This window comes from Eriocheir sinensis, chromosome 40 (genome assembly GCF_024679095.1).
Source record: "Eriocheir sinensis breed Jianghai 21 chromosome 40, ASM2467909v1, whole genome shotgun sequence".
Taxonomy (NCBI): Eukaryota; Metazoa; Arthropoda; class Malacostraca; order Decapoda; family Varunidae; genus Eriocheir; species Eriocheir sinensis.
Window position 1 is genome coordinate 15,344,829 of NC_066548.1, and position 23,405 is coordinate 15,368,233.

Genomic DNA, 23,405 nt, shown 5'->3' on the forward strand with positions numbered 1-23,405 from the left:
TCTCTCTCTCTCTCTCTCTCTCTCTCTCTCTCTCTCTCTCTCTCTCTCTCTCTCTCTCTCTCTCTCTCTCTCTCTCTCTCTCTCTCTCTCTCTCTCTCTCTCTCTCTCTCTCTCTCTCTCTCTCTCTCTCTCTCACACACACACACACACACACACACGCACAACTAAGAGGTCCCAGGTTCGATCCTCGGGCGGAATGGAATACACACACACACACACACACACACACACACACACACACACACACACACACACACACACACACACACACACACACACACACACACACACACGCACACACACACAGAAGGTTAGGAACGGAAGAAATGGTTAAAATTATCATTATCACCATCAGAAACCTTAGTGGCGCGCGTATGTGTGTGTGTGTGTGTGTGTGTTCCGAGTACTTAATTAACGGAACCTGAAGGTACGTTTTATCGCCGCATTGATTACTTACCTGTTTGTTTAGTCCCACCTGTACACTTAGTTACGCCCCTGTAAATTAATGTACAAATATGCGTGTGATCCTCATACTCTGTGAACCTCGTTTAAGCCTAAGTGTATCATATATTTTTGGGTGTGTAAATACGTATATGCTTAGAGACTATTTTCCGTGGGTGGTTGAGGCGGCGGGGCGTGGTGGTCCAGCCTGTAATATCACGACCCAATCAACCATTTGCTCATCAATATCAACTGAACGAACAATAAAAGAACGTAAATACCTTCCACGGGTGTCATTATTCAATCCAAGCAATACTAAGAGATAATATGCACATCCTTTTCCTTCCTTTCTTCATTGTCCTTGTAAGTAATGACCGTTATATCTATTTTGCCATCCCTCCCTACCTCGCACCCTACTTGTTTTCGTCTATTTCGCTGTACACACACACACACACACACACACACACACACACACACACACACACACACACACACACACACACACACACACACACACACACACACACGTACGTTAGCGTAGCCTATCTACCTCGGCGTAGTTACTGGGCAGCCCTACGACCACTGACACACACACACACACACACACACACACACACACACACACACATATATATAGAGGTTCTGCAGCTGACGTCATTAGTGGGGGTGCGGGGGTAGCGTGGGCCTGCACGACCATCTTGGTACTCAGTGGTGGTGGTCAGTTATCAAAGCAAACCTTGGTGGCGGCTGCACAAGTGCTCTGTGTGTTCGTCATGGGATACGTATGCTGTGTCATTTTATAGATTTCAAGCGAATCCAGAAGGGCGGGAGAAGTGGATAGCAGCTGTGAGAAGGGAAAACTAGCGGCCGTCTGCTTCATCTCGACTCTGCAGTGCTCATTTTGTCAGAGATAAATATTACAGGCAAGTCTGATATCAGATTATTACATGAGGTAACACTTATTTAGGTATTGGCTCGGGTCCCCTAGCTTAGTGTATGGCGGGGGATTACTCTGGAACGGGATTTACATGAGCTGGCGGAGGTAAACAAGCTGGCGGAGGTAAACACGCATATCGGCGCTCAAGCAGGGGAAGAAAATAGGAAAGGAAATTCAGTGGAGGCAAAGTGCACAGAGGGACAAAGCTCAGTGCTGGGTGGAGTATATAAGTGTACGCAGGGAACCGAGAGTGCGTAGTGTAAGGTGACTTGCCGTCACCTGTCGTCACTTGCCTCACCTGTTTGCCTGCCTGTGCTGCCCAAGGATGAGAGACATAGTTTGTCTCTTATCCTTGGTGCTGCCTACCTGGGCATCACTGATCAGCAACAGGAGATCGGCCAGGCAGAGGGACAGCCAGTCAATCGACCAGCCAGACAGTCAGCCAATCAACCAATCAGCCAGTCAACCAGCCAGCCAATCAGCCAGTCAGTCAACCACCCAGTCAGTCATCCAGTCAACCAGTCAGCCATCCAGTCGGTCAGTTAGACAGACAGTCAGATTTCCAATCAGCTAGCCAATCAACCCACCAGACAACCAGTCAACCAGACAGCCAACCAGCTATACCTCCAAAAGCACTGATTTTTTCGATGTATCTTAACTTCGCAGCATTCTCAAGCGATCTCGCGTAATCACTTAACATAAATGATGCTGAAGGTCCCGCCATTTGCCCGCGGGTAGTGACTTGGGGATGGGGCACACGTGGTGCGTCTGCACACTTTGCTGGGGAGGTGACCACCAGCGGGTTTGCAGACGACGCTATTTCGTGACGTCACTGCAAAACCTCTATACGTTAGCCAAGCTGCTCTAACCTCGGCGTAGTCACTGTGCAGCCCGCGACCACTGACACACACACACACACACACACACACACGAACACCCCACCCCCCCTACACACATCATTCCTTTCCATACGTAGCACAGTACAGTATCGCAAACACTCATCTCACTCTGCCTTTACTCTCAGCATCGACACCCCATTCATTAACTCTTATCTCAGCGACGAAAAGCTCAGTAAATCACCAAGGAGTCAGCGAGTCGCCCTGCAGGACGCCATATTTCACCCCCACCGCCAAGGAAATTTACTAGATTCTGACCCTTAATCGGTCTTGCCATCCGTAGTTCCTCGCATTTCCTCGCCCAAAGTGCCTCGGACACAATCCTTAACATCTATCTCTATGGGGAAATAATAATCCTCCTCTTCTTGTGGCCGGTCAAACGTGGTCCAAGATCTCCCCGGCCGTCAATAGCGCCGCAGGCTTGTGGGTGTTACGCGGAACTACTCACCCGAGGCTCACCCGCACGCTCAACCTCGCCTCTAGGTTTAGTTCGCCCATCTGCACTGCTTCACGTAGGCCACAATACCCACTGTTTCTTATATCAATCGTGTTGTCATGCACATTATAGTCGATCTGGATGGTTATTTTGCCTGTCTAACCCTTCTGTGTGCTGCCCGGCGCGGCCTCTTCGGGAAAATCTTGCGAAACGTAATGGTCACCGCGGGCGCCTATATAGTGGAGCTTTCCCTTCCCCTCGCTTCCCTGTTCCTTCCTATTCGTTTCCAGCCGTTACGTCACACACCACCACGGCTTTCATCTATCCTCCTTATACTACAGTTATTTGGGGGTTACTGCATAGATGCAAGCCTTTCCGTGTCTTTAAGTTTGTGTTCTATAGGAGAAAAGGAGGTGGAGGAGGGTCAGAGAGCGAGATGTGGGTCGTATCAAGGGCTGACGGGAGCACCGATCAGGCACCTCACGCGTCCCTTGTGCTGGCGAGAGGGAGGCAGCGGACTGTCCCTCTCTCTCTCTCCCTCCCTCCCTGCTTGAGATAATGAGAGAATACGCATATCCTTGTCCTTCCTTTCCTCATTTTCCTTAAGCAATCACCATCCTATATTCCTTACGATGCCTCCCTACCTCGCTCCCTCCTTGTTTTCGTCTCTCTCGCTGTTCCCTTCTCAGATGACGTCACTGGCCGCTCATACGCACACACACACATATATTTACACACTCCTCCCCCGCCACCCACACCTCGCCTCCAGGGCTCCCACTTTGGGGGGAAATGACACTAGATTGGGAAATTTCATCAATTTTAGTGACAAATCTAGGAAAACTGGCAAATTTGGGGAAATCTAGGAGAATATTGGATCAGTATTATAAAAGTATAAATTTGTGGAGTCCATGATTTTTTGGCGTAAATTATATAAAAATTTACTACTGCTAATCATATTAAAATATTTTATGATGTACACACCATATTATTCCTGTAGGCCTACCCTTTGACTGCTGTGGCTTCCCCTCTGAAATAATTGATAATGTGATTTGGAGTACAGCAGTCACACCTTGCTAGTGCCTTTCAAGTTATCATTGCTCAGTGAAATTTCTTACCTAGATTTCTTACCTAGATGGGGAGAACCCCATCTAGAATCAAGTGACGCCTCCAACCAAAACAGCAAGCAGATTGTCCTTTAGATGATCTGATGGTTGGCTAATGTGGCATCACCAAGACCACACAAACCACTGCCATAATACTCTTGAGCAAGTGGCAAGACAATGCAGTCAGGTTGGCAATCCCGAGTGGAGACACAGCACAGCACAGGACACAATTTTACAATTCAAAGAGATACTCAACAACCCAAAGTCAATCAAAATCATACAAAATTTGACCAAGAGAAGTGTCGCGATGCCGTTTAAAAGCATTAACAGAATTCACTATGACAACTGATTCGGGTAAATTATTCCAAATGCTAATGACCCGCACTGAGAAGAGACGAGGTCGAACATCAGTGTTGTAATGAGGAACAAAAAGCTTGAAGGAGTGGCCTCTTGTGTCTCTGTTGTGGTTTCTAACCAAGTGGTGACCAAGATTAGGAGGAAACCCTTGCAGAATGTTGAACAACATAATAAGATCAGCTCTGATCAATCTCCCATTAATGGAGTAAAGACTCAATCCAGCGAGACGTTCACTATATGGCAGATCATGAAAACCGGCAATTTTCTTAGTCCACCTCCTCTAAACATTTTCTAGCATCCTAATGTCTCCTGTATAACCAGTGAACCAAACCACAGAGGCAAAGTCCAAGATAGGGTGAATATGAGAGATGTAAACTGCCTTCATGAAATCAGGAGATCTGAAAAGGGTACCCTTTAAAATACTGTAACCAATGCCAGTGCCAGTGATTTCTCTCACATGCAAGTGAAACTTTAGGGAGGAATCCACCCTGACCCCAAGATCTTTATACTTATATACATCTTGTAAGGCTTGGTTTCCTATAAGATATGATAAAGGAACAGGAGCATCAAGGAAATTCCTACAAAAGTTCATTCTGGCACATTTACCAACTGAGAAAAAAAAACCCAAGAACTGCTTGTGTTGCAAAGAGTGTTAATGTCATCATCATCATCATTTCATCGACGCCTGCTCCTAGGTGCTCCCACCAGGGGATGGCCACGGCAGAAGAGCTTCCAACTTTCTCTATCCAGACACTCCCTCCTTGCCTGCTCACAGTTTCTCAAAGATCTCTCCCCCCTCTCCCTAACGTACTCTTGCACCCTATCCCTCCATTTCACTGGAGGTTGTCCTCTAGCATTCCCTCCCTCTATCTCACTCACATACACCCTCCTGGTCACCTTATTCTCCTCCATTCGCTCCATGTGGCCAAACCACTTTAAAGTTTGTCGCTTCACTTCTTCCACCACTCCACACTTCTTCCCTTCACCCCTGTGACACATTCCAAAACGCTCGTACACACTTTCATTACTCATTCCATCCATTCTACTCTAGTGTTAATGTCTCTCTGCAAAATACTGTGAGAAATTAAATGGTTAGACTTAGAAATTGTAGTAGCTAGGTATAATTTTAGATCATCAGCAAATAAGCAAAACTTAGAATTTAGTTCTGAAACAACAAGATTGATGTAGATGAGAAAAAGCAAGGGACCAATTCAGGGTTGGCGGTATAAACCAAATGGTTTAAACCAATAAAAAAAAACAGTGGCTTAAACCAACTAATAAAATCATTTTTTTTTTGTGTGTGTGTATCTTTGTTAGTTTCATCAGTATTGTGGTTTTAACTATATGTAAGATTTTAATTATGTACAGCAGGGTTGGCGGTTTAAACCAGGGGTGTCAAACTCAAAATCCTTCGAGGGCCAATTCATACTCTGAAGTGGCGTCATGGAGGCCAACAAGGGTAGAAAATACATTGACAAGATTGAAGTTACCGTGATACCGCGGGCCATTTATGACTATCCCGCGGGCCATGAGTTTGACACCCCTGCAGAGGAGTTCTTTGACTCAGAAACCGACTCCTATCAGCACATTTTAAAGATTTCTGGCTTCCTTTCTCTGATGCCACACTGTGAGGGGAGAATACGATACGAACGGCTTTATTTACTCCTAAAATCACATTAAAATGGCTTCTCAGGGTCTTTATAAGCACATAAAAATGTGATGCCGCAGCGTTTCCGCCATATTTTGCTATTGCGCTGGACATATCAAAAGCTTTTGATAGGATCTGGCACAAATCTTTGCTTTCTAAACTACCCTCCTACGGTTTCTATCCTTCTCTCTGTACCTTTATCTCCAGTTTCCTTTCTGACCGTTCTATTTCTGCCGTGGTAGACGGTCACTGTTCTTCCCCTAAATCTATTAACAGTGGTGTCCCACAGGGTTCTGTCCTATCTCCCACTCTTTTTCTGTTGTTCATTGATGATCTTCTTTCCAAAACGAACTGTCCTATCCATTCCTACGCCGATGATTCCACTCTGCATTACTCAACTTCTTTTAATAGAAGACCCACCCTACAGGAACTTAACGACTCAAGGCTGGAGGCTGCAGAACGTTTAGCCTCAGACCTTACTATTATTTCCGATTGGGGCAAGAAGAACCTGGTGTCCTTCAACGCCTCAAAAACACAGTTCCACCTATCCACTCGACACAATCTTCCAAACAACTTTCCCTATTCTTTGACAACACCCAGCTATCACCTTCCTCAACACTAAACATCCTCAGTCTATCCTTAACTCAAAATCTCAACTGGAAACTTCATCTCATCTCTTACTAAATCAGCTTCCTCGAGGCTGGGCGTTCTGTACCGTCTCCTCCAGTTCTTCTCCCTGCACAGTTGCTGTCCATATACAGGGCCTTGTCCGCCCTCGTATGGAGTATGCATCTCATGTGGGGGCTCCCTCACACAACTCTTCTGGACAGAGTAGAGGCTAAGGCTCTTCGTCTCATCAGCTCTCCTCCTCATACTGATAGTCTTCTACCTCTTAAATTCCGCCGCAATGTTGCCTCTCTTTCTATCTTCTATCGATATTTCCACGCTGACTGCTCTTCTGAACTTGCTAAGTGCATGCCTCCCCCCCTCCCACGGCCCCGCTGCACTCGACTTTCTACTCATGCTCATCCCTATACTGTCCAAACCCCTTATGCAAGAGTTAACCAGCATCTTCACTCTTTCATCCCTCACACTGGTAAACTCTGGAACAATCTTCCTTCATCTGTATTTCCTCCTGCCTACGACTTGAACTCTTTCAAGAGGAGGGTATCAGGACACCTCTCCTCCCGTATTTGATCTTGCTTTCGGCCACCTCTTTTGTTTCTTTTTTAGGAGCAGCGAGTAGCGGGCTTTTTTTATTATTTTCTTTTTTGTGTGCCCTTGAGCTGCCTCCTTTGTTGTAAAAAAAAAAAATATTCGTCGATGCCTCCGAGGAACACGCAACAAATACTTCCAAGTTTTTGCGACTCATAGCCTTTACTGCGGGTCAGGAACGGATGCTAGCACACTCTGATACTTAAGTCCACTTGTAAGACACAATAACACAGCTGGGATACCGTAAGTCCTCGTAAAGTAGCGTACAATCCTGGGCACTGCTGGGCAGCGGAGGCCACTTTCTCCTTTCCCGCACAGACCCGCAGACTAACCGAACACGAACAATACGCGTTCTGCGGTGATCAGGAATTTTAGGTCCTGAAACGGTACCAAGAGGAACGGTACCCTCATCTGATGTGTATAATGCTCTTTTCTGATGTTTTATTCACTTGATGTATTATAGAATCTGGTCAACGTCTTTGACTTCCAGCACCTTATTATGAATATAAATGAAATAATATTAAAAACACCCCTGAATATACCAAAAATTATGCCAAATGAGGTTAGGCATAAAACTGAATTTCCAGTACGCCAACCAGGCCTGGAATATACCAAATTGTCATGATTATGCCAAACCTGGCAACCCTAGTGGGAAGGGAAAGAGTGACCCACGATTCTAGTCATTCAGAGCTGCGAGCTGCGGTTGGGAGCAAGGTGCAAAGTGATAGTGTTGTGTACCGGTAGTGTATTACTGTAGCAGCGAGGTATAGTGTAACTAGGTACTGTATCGTAAATGCAGTCATCACCGAAGGGGGGGCGCTGTCCTGGAATCTGCAATGGTAATCGTCGCCTGAATAATTGCCAGGACCACTATCCTAATGATTTTCAGTCCTAGTGACTCTATTCTCATTTTTATAACTCAGAATAAGTATTACTTAGGTTCCAGCACAGTAGATTTTAGATGCATGCTGTCCATGTTGCATGGTGACACTGGCGTCTGTGGACTGTAAATTGTACATACGTACAGTCTGTGTATGCTAAGGCGGCCATTGTTGTTCTGAGTCATCATAACAGCGCCCCTAACTCCGGTGAGCGTGATGCAGCGGCAGTATGCGGTGCGGGATATAGCTAGAAAAGCCCCCCCCCCACCCTCTCTCTCTCTCTCTCTCTCTCTCTCTCTCTCTCTCTCTCTCTCTCTCTCTCTCTCTCTCTCTCTCTCTCTCTCTCTCTCTCTCTCTCTCTCTCTCTCTCTCTCTCTCTCTCTCTCTCTCTCTCTCTCTCTCTCTCTCTCTCTCTCTCTCTCTCTCTCTCTCTCTCTCTCTCTCTCTCTCTCTCTCTCTCTCTCTCTCTCTCTCTCTCTCTCTCTCTCTCTCTCTCTCTCTCTCTCTCTCTCTCTCTCTCTCTCTCTCTCTCTCTCTCTCTCTCTCTCTCTCTCTCTTACAATTGTTTTTGAAGCATGCTACTGGAAAATTAGAAGAGGTCTTTCATGTTTTACTACTCTCTAACATTGCAATTAAAAAGCATGTTAGAGAAGCTGCATTTTGCCTCTTTTACAGATTGTATGAAGATCAAATGAATATATTGCTAAATCCATCTCTAAATCTATCTATAATTCCTTTTCAAACTCATATATGTATATATGGATAGAATTACTGGAATAAAAATACTGAAAAGCAAAAAATGAATAAAAATAATAAAAAAAATAAAGTGTGGTTTAACCCCCCCGCAAAAAAAATGGTTTAAACCAAAAAAAAACATGGTTTTTGGGTTTAAAAAAAAACATTGTTTTTTGCCAACCCTGGACCAATTACCGACCCTCAAGGGGAATACCACTGCAAAAATATCATAGTTTACCATATTAAATCCAGGGTTACTCAGATAATATGTGTCATACTGTCATTACAAGTCAATAAAGGGCTAATCTCATTCTGTGAATAAGGCCGGTATTTTATTTTTTCTTACCAAAGCATAGTTGATCTACATGTTACACCCATTCTGTGATGGATGAAAATGATAGTCAGTGGAAATAAGGCCAGTATTATATTTTTTCTTACCAAAGCATAAAGCCAAATTATCAAACATTAATTTCATACCTAGGTAATGTGTAATTACAATGTGATTATATATTTCTCACTTCTTTTTCAATTTAGGCGTAATATGTAAGCTGTTGCTATATCATAGTACTGTTTTCCTTTTTCTAGTGTCCAAATAGGCATATTTTTTCGTATATCTACAAAGTATATTGGTATATAGTTTTGCCAAAAGATATGTCACTGATATGCTGATTTGTGATGATCTAATGGAGATAGAAAATTTTATTTTTGAGCAAACATTTATTTCAGTGTTCCTAGGTACTTTCAGTATAAAAATATATACTGTTTTATGCATTTTATGATAAATAGTAGCAGGAATAACAAGTAAAATGAACTGGCACACATTAAGGCAGTGTTGTACGATTCTGGGGAAATTGTGACCAATTTCGGGAAATTTTGACATCTACCTGGGGAAATCCTGGACTGGCAAAGTAGGACCCTGCTCGGCTCGCTGACAACATCGCGTTCTTCAGGGCTTTCAAGGGTCCGCGGTAAGGCATCTGTGTTTCTCTCTCTCTCTCTCTCTCTCTCTCTCTCTCTCTCTCTCTCTCTCTCTCTCTCTCTCTCTCTCTCTCTCTCTCTCTCTCTCTCTCTCTCTCTCTCTCTCTCTCTCTCTCTCTCTCTCTCTCTCTCTCTCTCTCTCTCTCTCTCTCTCTCTCTCTCGTACATTAGTTAGCGGTTTAGCTGACATCAGTACATCAGAGAGAGAGAAGAGTTTAAATACATGACATTTATTCCCTTTCGTGTCAATATTATCTGTTTCTACTTTGTCTAGTTTTTCTTATATATGATTTTTCTCTTAACTTTTCCTATTTTTCTTGTTTATTAACCTTGAAGTTGTTTGTTTCTTTCAAGGCACTGGTAATCAGGCACCTCTTCACGTCTTCATTAGCTTCCTTTATTGCTCGTATTGGCCCACAGGTGTCCCCTCCTCTGATTCTTCCTTCCTCCTTTATCTTACCTTATCAGTCCTTCCTTCTTTCTCTCGCTCTCTATGAATCTTCCCATCACTAGCCCACTACCCCTTCCTACCGTCTCTTCCTTCTTTCCTTCCTTTCTTCCTCCTCCATCTTCCGTTTCTTCACCTCATTTACCCCTTCTCCCCTCTCTCCCTCCTTCCCTCACCTTTTGTTTACTTCCATATTACCATTCTACACATTAACTATTTCCTATGACTTACAGTAGAAGGGAAATAAGACGTCCTAGTTTTCTTTATCTCCTCTTTGTATATTTATATGTATTTACAATATATCTACATCAGTCAACACTTAGCTACAACAACAACAACCACTACAACAACAACACCTCGACAGACAGGGTGTTGGATACAGTGGGATAGAGTCGAACCCTGCTTCTTTTTGGTGGCGACAACACTTTGTCAGGCAGCCACAAGGCCACCTGCTACGGGAGCGCTAATCAGTACAATTGTTTACCTGTGGCCGACGAGACCCACGTGAGGACAGCGAGTATTAAAATCTTTAGGCGCCTACGGACAGCACTGCTCTGGCTGGCTATTGTCTAACGCACATACGCACACATATAGGCGTATGCACTTACAAAATACTTTCTCTTACGCACACACACACTCACACGCACACTCCAACATATGCGACAACAACAATAAAAACAGTTTAAATTCTCTTACAATATCAACAGTCTACATGAAACATTTACTTAAGAACAGTCACGCCCCGACGTACGTACACCAATACACTAGAACACGACTGCACACGCCCTAGACACGAACAGAGATCACCCACGCACAGGACTGGACCAACGGAATACCATCACTTGTAGGGGGATAGACTTTGTCACTTGTCATCTTCGCTAAACTAACGCTAAAGACAAACAAAGGAAATACCAACACTTTATGGGAATAGTCTTTGCTAAACTAATGATAAATAAACGATTCTCACCCATACACAGGACTGGGTCAACGAAATACCATCACTTGTAGGGGAATAATCTTCGTTAAACTAACGCTAAAGACAAACAAAGGAAATACCAACACCTTATGGAAATAGTCTTTGCTAAACTAATGATAAATAAACGATTCTCACCCATACACAGGACTGGGCCAACGAAATGCCATCACTTGTATATAGAAGGAATAGGCTCGGTCATTTTAAACTTTGCTAAACTAACGCTAAAGACAAAGAAACAGAATACCAACACTTCAAGGGAATAGACTTTGCCATTAATTTGAACTTCGCTAAACTAATTACCCGAAACGATCTTAACCCATAAATATGACGATCAACGAAATATCATAGACTCTGTCACGTCTAAACTTCGCTAAACTAACGCTAAGGACAAGCAAAAGAAATACCAACACCTGTAAGAGGAATAGACTTTGTCACTAACATAACCTTCGCTAAACTATATTGATAAGGAATCCATTATCACCTTTAAACAAATATAGCATCCCTTTGAAGAGGATAAACTTCTTTTCATTCTCATAAACTTCACCAAACTTGCTGTAAAGAAACGATTCTCACACTTAAATATGACTAGAAAGTAAATATCGTCAATTACAGGAAGGATAATAGATTTCTTCACTAACACAACCTTACTTAAAACAAGCGACGAACGAACAACCGAGAGAGTACACAACGAAGCATAGTCACACTTCGTTAACTTGAATACAGAGCTGCAGAGGACCCCAGTAATCACAGTAATGATAATAAGGTCTATAAATTATAATACCATAACAAACTCTTCCCGGGACACACGGCTACGGGGTTCATAAAAGTCTTCGTAAGTCCGACCGACCAACGCTACGTAACTAAATGCATCTAGGTCAGCATCACCTCGTCTATGTACTCTTTGCTAGACTACCCGCGGCGCCGTACGCAACGCAGCGGCTCAAAGACTACAAAACCAGCAATTTCAGTGAGCCTGCGAATACCTAATGACTTTTGGGAGCAGGTGGAACGTTTAATCCAAGTCATAACCTGCTAATAATGACTTTGAGATCAGGTGTAACGTATAATCCAAGTCATAACCTGCTAATAATGACTTTGAGATCAGGTGTAACGTATAATCCAAGTCATAACCTGCGAATAATGACTTTGAGACCAGGTGTAACGTATAAACAAAGTCATAACATGCTAATAATGACTTTGAGATCAGGTGTAACGTATAATCCAAGTCATAACCTGCTAATAATGACTTTTTGACCAGGTGTAACGTATAATCCAAGTCATAACCTGCTAATAATGACTTTTTGACCAGGTGTAACGTCTAATCCAAGTCATAACCTGCTAATAATGACTTTGAGACCAGGTGTAACGTATAATCCAAGTCATAACCTGCTAATAATGACTTTTTGACCAGGTGTAACGTCTAATCCAAGTCATAACCTGCTAATAATGACTTTGAGACCAGGTGTAACGTATAATCCAAGTCATAACCTGCTAATAATGACTTTGAGACCAGGGGTAGTGTTGAATTCAAGTCATAACCTGGTAATAATGACTTTGAGACCAGGTGTAACGTATAATCCAGTCATAACCTGCTAATAATGACTTTGAGACCAGGTGTAACGTATAATCCAAGTCATAACTTGCTAATAATGACTTTGAGACCAGGTGTAACGTATAATCCAAGTCATAACCTGCTAATAATGACTTTGAGACCAGGTATAACGTATAATCCAAGTCATAACCTGCTAATAATGACTTTGAGACCAGGTATAACGTATAATCCAAATCATAACCTGCTAATAATGACTTTGAGACCAGGTGTAACGTATAATCCAAGTCATAACCTGCTAATAATGACTTTGAGACCAGGTATAACGTATAATCCAAGTCATAACCTGCTAATAATGACTTTGAGACCAGGTGTAACGTATAATCCAAGTCATAACCTGCTAATAATGACTTTGAGACCAGGTGTAACGTATAATCCAAGTCATAACCTGCTAATAATGACTTTGAGACCAGGTGTAACGTATAATCCAAGTCATAACCTGCTAATAATGACTTTGAGACCAGGTGTAACGTATAATCCAAATCATAACCTGCTAATAATGACTTTGAGATCAGGTGTAACGTATAATCCAAATCATAACCTGGTAATAATGACTTTGAGATCAGGTGTAACGTATAATCCAAATCATAACCTGGTAATAATGACTTTGAGACCAGGTGTAACGTATAATCCAAGTCATAACCTGCTAATAATGACTTTGAGATCAGGTGTAACGTATAATCCAAGTCATAACCTGGTAATAATGACTTTGAGACCAGGTATAACGTATAATCCAAGTCATAACCTGCGAATAATGACTTTGAGACCAGGTGTAACGTATAATCCAAGTCATAACCTGCTAATAATGACTTTGAGACCAGGGGTAGTGTTTAATCCAAGTCATAACCTGCTAATAATGACTTTGAGACCAGGTGTAACGTATAATCCAAATCATAACCTGCTAATAATGACTTTGAGACCAGGTGTAACGTATAATCCAAATCATAACCTGCTAATAATGACGTATGTATTTCTTGAGGACCATAAAGCATCCACATATATTAATATCCAAGTATACATAACATAAATATAGATATACTTTCATCAACAAAAAACAGACTATATATACGTAACCATAATACTCACATATTTCATAACTGTACATATATTTACTTAGTTTCATATCACGTAGATGTCTTTTTTTGTGTATCATTTATGACTAGTTTTCATTTCCTTGTCACCGATCCAGACAACCAACCAAGTGTGATATTTTTCTTTCGGTTAGATAAGTTTTGGAGCCATCTGATTAATGTAGAATCATTTAGATTTAAGGGGACAGATCACCTAGTCTGCTCCATGGGGTCTGTGTGATCTGATCTTCTATGTAAATCTATGTAAACTCTCTCTCTCTCTCTCTCTCTCTCTCTCTCTCTCTCTCTCTCTCTCTCTCTCTCTCTCTCTCTCTCTCTCTCTCTCTCTCTCTCTCTCTCTCTCTCTCTCTCTCTCTCTCTCTCTCTCTCTCTCTCTCTCTCTCTCTCTCTCTCTCTCTCTCTCTCTCTCTCTCTCTGTCTCTCTCTCTCTCTCTCTCTCTCTCTCTCTCTCTCTCTCTCTCTCTCTCTCTCTCTCTCTCTCTCTCTCTCTCTCTCTCTCTCTCTCTATATCTCTCTCTCTCTCTCTCTCTCTCTCTCTCTCTCTCTCTCTCTCTCTCTCTCTCTCTCTCTCTCTCTCTCTCTCTCTCTCTCTCTCTCTCATGCGAACACAAAAGCGCTCGCACACACACACAAAAACCCCCCACACACACACACACACACACACAGGGGAGGAGGTCTTAACATTTCCGAAACCGTTTTAAACCGACGCTCTGAGTCACATTTTCTCACCCACTTTTTTAATCCGTTATAAAACATTTTTGTTTGAGTGGGAAGTAAAAATAAAAAAAATACGACTGACAAAGTATAGCTATATTACATTTGACAACAATGAACAAAGAGGGTTTTTTAATAAGATCTTTCTAATCTTAACATTCTTATTTTAATTTAAATCTTTAATAATTAGATCTCTGCTCCGTCAACGATAAATTAATACTTTTCGTTCTCACTCTGTCGCTGAGGATGAAATAATGATAATGGAGGGATTTTATAAGGAGTGGAATTGTGTTGGAGATAAAGGAAGGAAAAAAAAGAAAGGAAAAAGGGAAATAACGAAGAATACGAGGAAGGAAAATATATGTCTCTCTATGGAATGTCATATGTGGAGAGGAATTGTTCTAGAGATAAAGAAAGGAAAAAGGGAAGGAAAAAAAGGTGAATTATGATGAAAAGGGGAATAATGATGAAAAAATACGAAGAATTAAAACATATGCTTATCTATGGAATGTCATAAGTGGAGAGGAATTGTTCTAGAAATAAAAAAAAAAGGAAAAAGGGAAGGAAAAAAAGGTGAATTATGATGAAAAAGGGAATAATGATGAAAAAATACGAAGAATTAAAATATATGCTGATCTATGGAATGTGATTCGTGGAGAGGAATTCTGTAGGGGACAAAACAATAAAGAAAAGATAAGAAAAAAAGAGATTATGAAGGACACGAAGAAGGAAAGTAAATGTCAGAGGAGCGTATAATCTTAATTAATGAGAAAATGCATTATAACCAGATTAAAATAAGTACACGCACGGCCCGCACTACCGAGGCCTATCCACTCTGTAAAGGTCACCGGTTTCCCTATCACAATTGTTTTCATTCAAGGCCAAGAGTTTCATGTTTTCTCCTTCACTAACCTCTATTGAATTCTAAGCATCCTTCGGCATTGTTCTATTTTTCAATGTTTTCTCCTTCACTAACTTCTATTGAATTCTTAGCATCCTCCGGCATTGTTCTACTTTTCAATGTTTTCTCCTTCACTAACCTCTATTGAATTCTCAGCATCCTTCGGCATTGTTCTATTTTTCAATGTTTTCTCCTTCACTAACCTCTATTGAATTCTTAGCATCCTTCGGCACTGTTCTATTTTTCAATGCTTTCTCCTTCACTAACCTCTATTGAATTCTTAGCATCCTCCGGCATTGTCCTACTTTTCAATGTTTTCTCCTTCACTAACCTCTATTAAATTCTTAGCATCCCTCGGCATTGTCCTACTTTTCAATGTTTTCTCCTTCACTAACCTCTATTGAATTCTTAGCATCCTCCGGCATTGTTCTACTTTTCAATGTTTTCTCCTTCACTAACCTCTATTGAATTCTTAGCATCCTTCGGCATTGTCCTACTTTTCAATGTTTTCTCCTTCACTAACCTCTATTAAATTCTTAGCATCCTTCGGCATTGTCCTACTTTTAAATGTTTTCTCCTTCACTAACCTCTATTAAATTCTTAGCATCCTTCGGCACTGTCCTACTTTTAAATGTTTTCTCCTTTACTAACCTCTATTGAATTCTTAGCATCCTTCGGCATTGTCCTACTTTTCAATGTTTTCTCCTTCACTAACCTCTATTGAATTCTTAGCATCCTTCGGCACTGTCCTACTTTTCAATGTTTTCTCCTTCACTAATCTCTATTGAATTCTTAGCATCCTCCGGCATTGTTCTACTTTTCAATCTTTTCTCCTTCACTAACCTCTATTGAATTCTTAGCATCCTTCGGCATTGTTCTACTTTTCGCCCTTTCCTCTTGTTTTTTTCCTTATCGAAGCTCTCTCTCTATATTACAAGTCAGTACTAGATATGTTTTTCCGCCGTTATCATTTTATATACAACTCCTGCTTTATCTTCTTAGCATCCATGGGCATTATTTTATTTCCCATTATACCCTTTTGTCCTCCATTGGTAATCTTACTCTATATTATATGTAATCATTTGAGATTTCTTCCACTGTCATTATTTTATATATTACTGTCCTCTTATTCCTCTTTCCATTCGTAATCTTTCTATATTTTTTTCCTATAAATGTGTTCGAGCTTTGTTTCCTTGCCTATTATATTGTTACTTCTATTCTCTAACACGCTTTTTGTCTTATTCTTAATCTTTTCCACTATTAAAATACATATGATAAGTAGTTTCTCCTCTTCAGCCTTTAAGAAAACGTATAACTCAATCATCCATAAATTTTTAAACACACGCCGCTTAGTCTACAAATGTATTGCTTTCTTTCATTCTTTTCTACTATTATTTTGACTCTCCTTTTAATTTATTTCGTTTTGCAGTTAAAGGAAGAGAAAAACACGTCACCATCACCATTCTGCCGTGTCAAGATTAACGACGAATGGCCACCACGAGAGACATAAAGGAAATATATATGGATCAACGGAATGGCACACTTGATAGGGTAGGTGTGGTGTGTGTGTAGGGGGGGGGGAGGGTCTGGAGAGCGCTGTGCCTGGGAGATTGTGTATGTGTGTGTGTCTGTCTATCTGTTTGAGGCTAAATATGCCTTCCCCTCTCTCTCTCTTTTCCTCTTTTTCCTTATCCTCATTCTCTTCCTCTTCCTCCTCCCCCTCTGTTTCCCTCCTCGTTCCTCTTTCTCTCTTTTTCTCCTTCTCCTTCTCCTCTGTTTTCCTCATTCTCCTTCCCCTCTCTTTCTTTTTCCTCCTCCTTCCTCTCTCCCTCTTTCTCCTTCTCTCACTTGGCTGCTCTTAACCCTTACGCTTCCTGAATTAAAAAATGTAGGTCATAATATTCCATCTGAGTATTGCTAAAAGTATCCCGTCTGAGTTGTGTCCTTCCCCTAAACATACTTATAAGAAACCTGTAGGCTAACTGTATTGCTCTTCATTGCCCTGGATTAGCTTGTCATCTCGTATACATCTTCACCAAACGAAGATTTGCATGTTTTCAAAAAGGTTATCGCCGCTCGAAAAGATTCTCGCCCCCTCATCGAACGGGGAAGCTCTCGTGTTGGCAGTAATGAAAAGAGTGAGTTGGCTTTCTATATATGCAATGTGGTCAGTCAGTGTTATTTTGTTAGTGGAGAAACATTGCCGCCCACTACTACTATCCTCGCTGCTTCTTCAATTGGAGTGTTCGTGCGTGTATATAGATATGTCACTGAGTAATTATGAAGCATTGCCGCCTACGATTAGCCTTGCTGCTGCTTCGATAGGGGAACCGTACCTAGGTATGTCAAGGAGTTATAAGATTCGCCAAAAGACAGGTATTCTTAGCATTTCGGCGCACAAGCACATATTTGGCAGGGCTTTTATAGGTTTTGAGGGTATTTCCAGGGGTATTTTGAGGACCTTCCTGGTAGTTTGACCTTTCTTCCGTACCATGAACCTAAAAACACAATCATGAGTACCTGATTGATCTCCGTTTTGGTCTTTGGAAATAGTTGCTATAAGGGATGGAAGCGTCTGAGTGTCATATATTCTTAAACATTCCGGAGCTCCAGTACACATATTTGGCAAGGCTTTTATAGGAGTTTGGGGCATATCCAGGGGTAGTTTTCGGACCCTTCTGGTAGTTTGACCTTCTTCTGTAACATAAACCTAAAAATACACTCATGAGAACCCGATTGATCTCCTTTTCGGCCTTTGGAAATAGTTAAAGTGAAGGTTGGAAGCGTGTGACAGCACCGACCGTAGTGATTGAGGCGTTCGTTATCCGGTGAGTGTGTCAACAGAGACGCCTCGACACTCACGACCGTTCCTTTTTCGTACCTCGAGCCCCGCAGGGAGGAACGATTGAAATGTAAAGTGGTATTGAATGTCCATAAAAGACGGTGATGGTTCCGGTGTAGCCGTTTCAAATTACTCCCTGTTTCAGAAGACTCCCCCAGTCAGATGAAACTGGTTCAGTCGGCTCCCCGTCACTTGAGACTTGTTTCAGACGACTCCACACCCGTTTGAAATGACTCCGTAGTCGAATGAACCTACTGTACATAGGTTCAGTTGACTTAAAACTTGTTTCAGACGACTCCCCACCTGTTTGAAATGACTCTGTAGTCGAATGAACCTTGTTTGAAGTTTTTTTGGTGTTTCTGAATCTAACTAGAGTGTTTGACGTTTCGCTTCCCGTTTTCTTTATACTTTACTGGTGAAACACCTGTGCAGCCAAATGGTGTAATGACCTATAGTTTGATATTTTTACATATGATTGCAGAAGGTCGCTTCCTTCGGGTGATTAAGGATCGCCAGTACCAGCTCGACATTGTGCTGGCCAGTCACCGAGGAGCTGGTGACACCGACGAAGCTGTTGATCTGGGAGGCCACGTTGGTAAGGATAAGGTCATTGATCGCATAATGCAAAGATATTGGTTGCGCAACATTACATCTGCTGTCTTTTTCGTGCATTGTCATATGCCATCACTGGAGAAGAGGACCAACACGACGTTGTCAGAAGCTTGATATGTGACTTCATTGTCAGCACTGAAAACATCAAAGTTGAATCAGTGCGTCAAAATAGAGTGTGGGGAACAACAACAGAGATGTTACCAGCAGCCAACATGTTCCATGTGAATGTATGTGTGTGGGCAAAGTTCGGTTCTATGCACACATGGCATATACATAGGCCGAAATGCAGAGAAGTAGTAAACGAGTCAGTGTACCTCGACAATAAAGCAGGCAATCATTTTAATGTAGTTATTCGTGTGTAATGTGCACATGATTAGTGATTAGCTTTTGGATGGGAGACAACATTAATGTACTGTAGTGTGATTACTGATTAGTGTTGTATGGGAGTCAACATCAATAAATATTTTTCATCCAATAATGTGAGTCATTTCAACCTGATGGGGAGTCATATGAAACCAATTTCAGTTGACTGGGGAGTGCTATCTAACAAGTTTCAATTGACTGGGGAGTGCTTTAAAACTAGTTTCAAGAGACTCCGGGAGTCATGTCTAGGGGGAGTATCCTGAAACGTCTACACCGGCAGCTCAGGGATCAGCAGAAGGAGCTTATATAACAGTTACTGGAGATCGAGGCAGCGGGGGTTGTTGACAGCGTATTCCGATCCCTCTTTGTATTCTTTGAACCTATTGACGATGGTTCAGACAGTTCAAGAATAAGCTGAAGGAGGGATTGAGGCCGCTGGGGATGTTAAATCTATATAATGCGATCTTTTTTTGTATTCATTTAACCTATGTGTATCAGGCGATGGTTCAGACAGTTGCATAACCGGCTGGAGGAGGGACTGAGGACGCGGGGCATGTTAACTTACGTCCCGATCAATCTTTACTTGTGAAAGCTCTGCGCACCATATGTCAGGGTAGTAGACTGGGTAGAAACAGATGGTTGCTACGTCATCTAGTTACTCCTTCAGTTAAGGATTTGCCCGTTTGTAGGTGGATGTAGGCTGGCGTGTTTCCCCTCACCTTTACCAGCCTGCTGACGCCTTTTATCCGCTTACACCGATCGATTCTCCAGCAAAACCTTCATCTCGTCTAGGGCGCGTTCGAGGTTACGCCCGAACTCGAGGGTCGAAGTCTCCTCGCAGGACTTGAAGGCGGAGAGGCAGAAGACGATGTAGTCCGGGTGGGGGTTGTAGGAGGCGCCGTAGCCGTCGGGAACCACCGGGCCGTACCCCATCCAGGAGTCTGACAGCGTGGGCACCTGCGGGAGACAGCCACAGGGGCACATGGGGAGAGGAACACACAAGGGGAGTAGATAGGAACGCACGCACACGGACTCACACGCACATACACAAGCGCACACGTAGCTTCTTAGTGCAGTATATAACACACACGTGATCAGAGCAAGAGTGAATGATTCCTACCTACCTACGTATCTACCTACACACACACACACACACATACACACATACATACATACATATACACAGACATAATACCTTAAGTTGAGTCACGTCTTCACACAACCATCAAAACATCATTACCTTCTTCCTTCCTTCCTTTCCTTCCTTCCTTCCTCGCCTTCCCTCATCAGACTCAAATTAATGTTTCCTCAGAGAACCATAACAAGGCTTTACAACTTAGACCGTGTCCCTAATGTTCATATCTGAGACCCACGGAAAGAATAATAAGCAAGTAAAGTAAAGTTAAGAGCATACACCATAGACTTCACGTGGCCTTAGTGCTCATATCCGTTAAAATGAGAGATGGAGAGTTCATAGCCTGAATTTTTAATCGTCTCTGCTCCTCAGTTCGTCCGTTTGAAAAGCCTCTCGTATATAGACGTTGCTGGGACTTTCATGGACTGCTTTGTGATCCTAGTGACAGTTTTACCCGACTTCTGCACCATGAACGGGAACAACACCCATGATATCCCGGTTAGTCTTCGCTGTGGGCTTAGGAAATAGAAGTATCATGGACTGTTCTGTGATCGTAGTGGCAGTTTTACCCGACTTCTGCACCATGAGCGGGAAAAACACCCATGAAAACCCGGTTAATCTTCTCTGTGGCCGTAGAAAAAAGTGGTAATAGGAGCCCGATCCGTTTGGACTTATTTCTAGTGACATCTCCAGACGCTAACACACTCCTAACACAAAAGAAATAAGTATCCACCTCTTCATCTTCTTTCGTCGGCGTCTTAACCCTCCTTGCAGTCTCCTCTCTCTCTCTAAGTCGCTATTGTCACGTTCCTTACACTCCTCGGCCTCTTGACTTCCCAGGTATTGATAGATGGTTCGTGTTCAATGATTCCTCGAAGTCTATATATAGGTTCTTTAAAGTGGTATTGGATAGCTCTTGGGTCGCTCTTGATTCCACCTCTTCATTCTTCTTGCTGTTATTCGTTCACTCTCCGCTTCTTCTTCTTCTTCTACTTCTTGATTTGTGTAGCTTTAACTTTTGTTCTCTGGCTAACCCTTTTCTCTGTCTTCCTCCTCCTCCTCCTCCTCTTCTTTTTTCTTCTCCTTCTGTTCTTCTTTCTCCTCCTCCTTTGCTTTTCCCTTCTCTTCAGTCTCTCTCTTGTCCATGAGCCTTTCCTCTCCATCTCCTTCTCTATCAATAAGCTCCTAAGTTCCACCCTTCTCTCTCTTCCCTCCCTTCCTGTCCCCTTCAGCCCTCCACGTCACTCCTTTCTTCCACCTCTCCGCCCTTCAACTTCAAAGACATCTAGCAACGCCCTACTTCTTTCCCCTTTAACACTCCTCTTGGTCCCCCTCCTCGTCCTCCTCTTCCTCCTCCTCCTCTTCCTCCTCCTCTTATTCTCAATCTTCATCCGGTTTAATTTGTTCGTTTAGTATTGTTTTTTCATTTCGCCTTTCACTCCTTCCTTCTCCATCATCTCCTTTTCCTTTTTATCTTCTTTTTTATCCTCTGTACATATTTCTTCTTCTCCTGCTTCCATTTTTTCAACATCTTTATTTTTCTCCACTCTCCTTCTCCTCCTCCTCTGCGTCCTCCTCTTCCTCTTCATTCTCATCCGATTCCTCATTCTCGTCCGATTCCTCGCTCTCGCCATTAACTCCTTTCTATCGCTTCATCATCACTCCTCTCCTTCTCACATATACTCCCTCCCTTCCTTCTTACCTGGCTTGTGGAAAGGCGGAAGTGGTTGGCGATGCGGTAGGAGTCGTGGGCAAAGATCTCAGGCGTCGGCAGTCCCATTTCCTTGGCCATCTCCCTCAGGCCCAGAAGGTGGATGTCAATGCCCCGGCCAAGGATGTTGTTGACCATGATGTCCGTCTGTAACTTGATGGCTGCCTCGTATTTGGCCAAGCGGTCCGCGATCTTGGGGATGACGAAGAGAAAGGTGAAAGAGGGGTATGGAAGTAGATTTATGAGTAGAATGGAGAGATAAGAGATGAGATAAGAAGGAAGAGGAAGACAAGTTGAAATGAGTGTGGATGGGAATTTGGGAAGGAGGAAAAGGGAAAAAGGGAAGATACAAGTTGATTTAAGAGTGGAATTGAAAGACAGAGATGAGAAAAGGGAAAAGAAGGAGACAGAAGTGAATATGATAGTGGATTAAATAGACTAAAAGAAGAAAAGGTGTAAGGGAAGTCAAATGTGAATACTAAGTGGAATAGGAAAGGAGAAAGGCGGAGACAGAAGAAGAAATGTGATTGGAATGGAAAGATCGAAAGAAGAAGAGGGAAAGACAAAAGTGAACTTAAAAGAGGAATGTATAATAGCCAGAAAGAAGTAAAAGGGAGAGAGAAGACAGAAATAGATACAGGAGTGGAATGGATGGATGGGAAAAGACAGAAGTGGATGTGAGAGTAGAATGGAAAGACAGGAGGGAAACGAAAGAAGTGGAAAGGAAAGAAAGAAGCGAGAATGAAAATAAAATAGAAAATAAAATGAAACAGAAGATAGGAAAAGTACATAGAAGAGGAGGGAAGAAGAATTACAAGAAAATATAAAGAGAGAGGAAAGGAAAGAAAGAAGCGAGAATGAAAATGAAATAAAATAAAAATGGTATAAGAGAAGAGATTAAAAGTCTGTAGGAGAGGAGGGGAAAGAAATACAAGAGAATATAAAGAGAGAGAAAAGGAAAGAAAAAAGCGAGAAAAATGTAATAAAATAAAATGGAACAGTATAGATGAAGGGCACATAGGAGAGCAAGGGGGAAAGAATTACATGATATATGATACATGATACATGCCATTAAAATCCTGGGTTAATTAGGCGTGGGCTCAGCGGTACATAAGTAATGAGGAGGAGTAAGCCCTCACGTCAAGGGCTTAGAAGATTTCTTTACACCGAGTCGCTTTTTATGACCTGAATTCTTATTGAGTGCGGTTTGTGTCGCAGTGCTCACGTTGACGCTTTGTTGATGAGTATGAGAGAGTATTGTGATATGTAAAAGGAAGTTAAAATTATATTGAAGTGGAAAACAGGTGATTCAGGTTATTATTATAGAAAACAAAGGAAATAAAAAAGGAGTTGTTGTTAGTGAGTATGGGAAAGTA

At 42.3% G+C, this 23,405-nt stretch overlaps 1 protein-coding gene and 2 long non-coding RNA genes across 56 annotated transcripts; 1 reads left to right on the forward strand and 2 right to left on the reverse strand.

Annotated features, from left to right (window-relative positions):
* Positions 1-11,962: 11,962 nt before the first annotated feature.
* LOC127009400 (uncharacterized) lies at positions 11,963-13,733 on the reverse strand. 50 transcript variants are annotated; one of them, XR_007761938.1, is made up of 9 exons: positions 13,559-13,692; positions 13,406-13,456; positions 12,947-13,303; positions 12,845-12,895; positions 12,591-12,742; positions 12,489-12,539; positions 12,387-12,437; positions 12,234-12,284; positions 12,059-12,182 (listed from the first exon to the last, which is right to left on the reverse strand). XR_007761938.1 is itself a non-coding variant. In XM_050882471.1 (8 exons), exons 1-8 carry the CDS (start codon positions 13,656-13,658, stop codon positions 12,064-12,066), a joined length of 933 nt encoding a protein of 310 aa, XP_050738428.1. The 50 variants fall into 50 exon arrangements, 6 of the variants coding, with proteins under 6 accessions (XP_050738432.1, XP_050738430.1, XP_050738429.1 ...); XR_007761971.1 differs by lacking the exon at positions 12,591-12,742 and adding an exon at positions 13,304-13,354 and having other exon boundaries at positions 12,845-13,099; positions 13,151-13,201; XR_007761956.1 differs by lacking the exon at positions 12,591-12,742 and adding an exon at positions 13,304-13,354 and having other exon boundaries at positions 12,845-13,201; positions 13,610-13,733.
* LOC127009401 (uncharacterized) lies at positions 12,113-13,394 on the forward strand. The gene is made up of 4 exons (XR_007761975.1): positions 12,113-12,207; positions 12,616-12,683; positions 12,889-13,124; positions 13,278-13,394. It is a non-coding gene; the product is annotated as an uncharacterized LOC127009401 (long non-coding RNA).
* A 799-nt stretch (positions 13,734-14,532) lies between the features above and the next one.
* Positions 14,533-22,840, reverse strand: LOC127009402 (uncharacterized). 5 transcript variants are annotated; one of them, XR_007761978.1, is made up of 5 exons: positions 22,021-22,840; positions 16,210-20,140; positions 16,018-16,145; positions 15,634-15,889; positions 14,533-15,377 (listed from the first exon to the last, which is right to left on the reverse strand). It is a non-coding gene; the product is annotated as an uncharacterized LOC127009402 (long non-coding RNA). The 5 variants fall into 5 exon arrangements; XR_007761977.1 differs by lacking the exon at positions 14,533-15,377 and adding an exon at positions 15,391-15,505; XR_007761980.1 differs by lacking the exon at positions 14,533-15,377 and adding an exon at positions 15,409-15,505 and having other exon boundaries at positions 15,698-15,889.
* Positions 22,841-23,405: the final 565 nt, after the last annotated feature.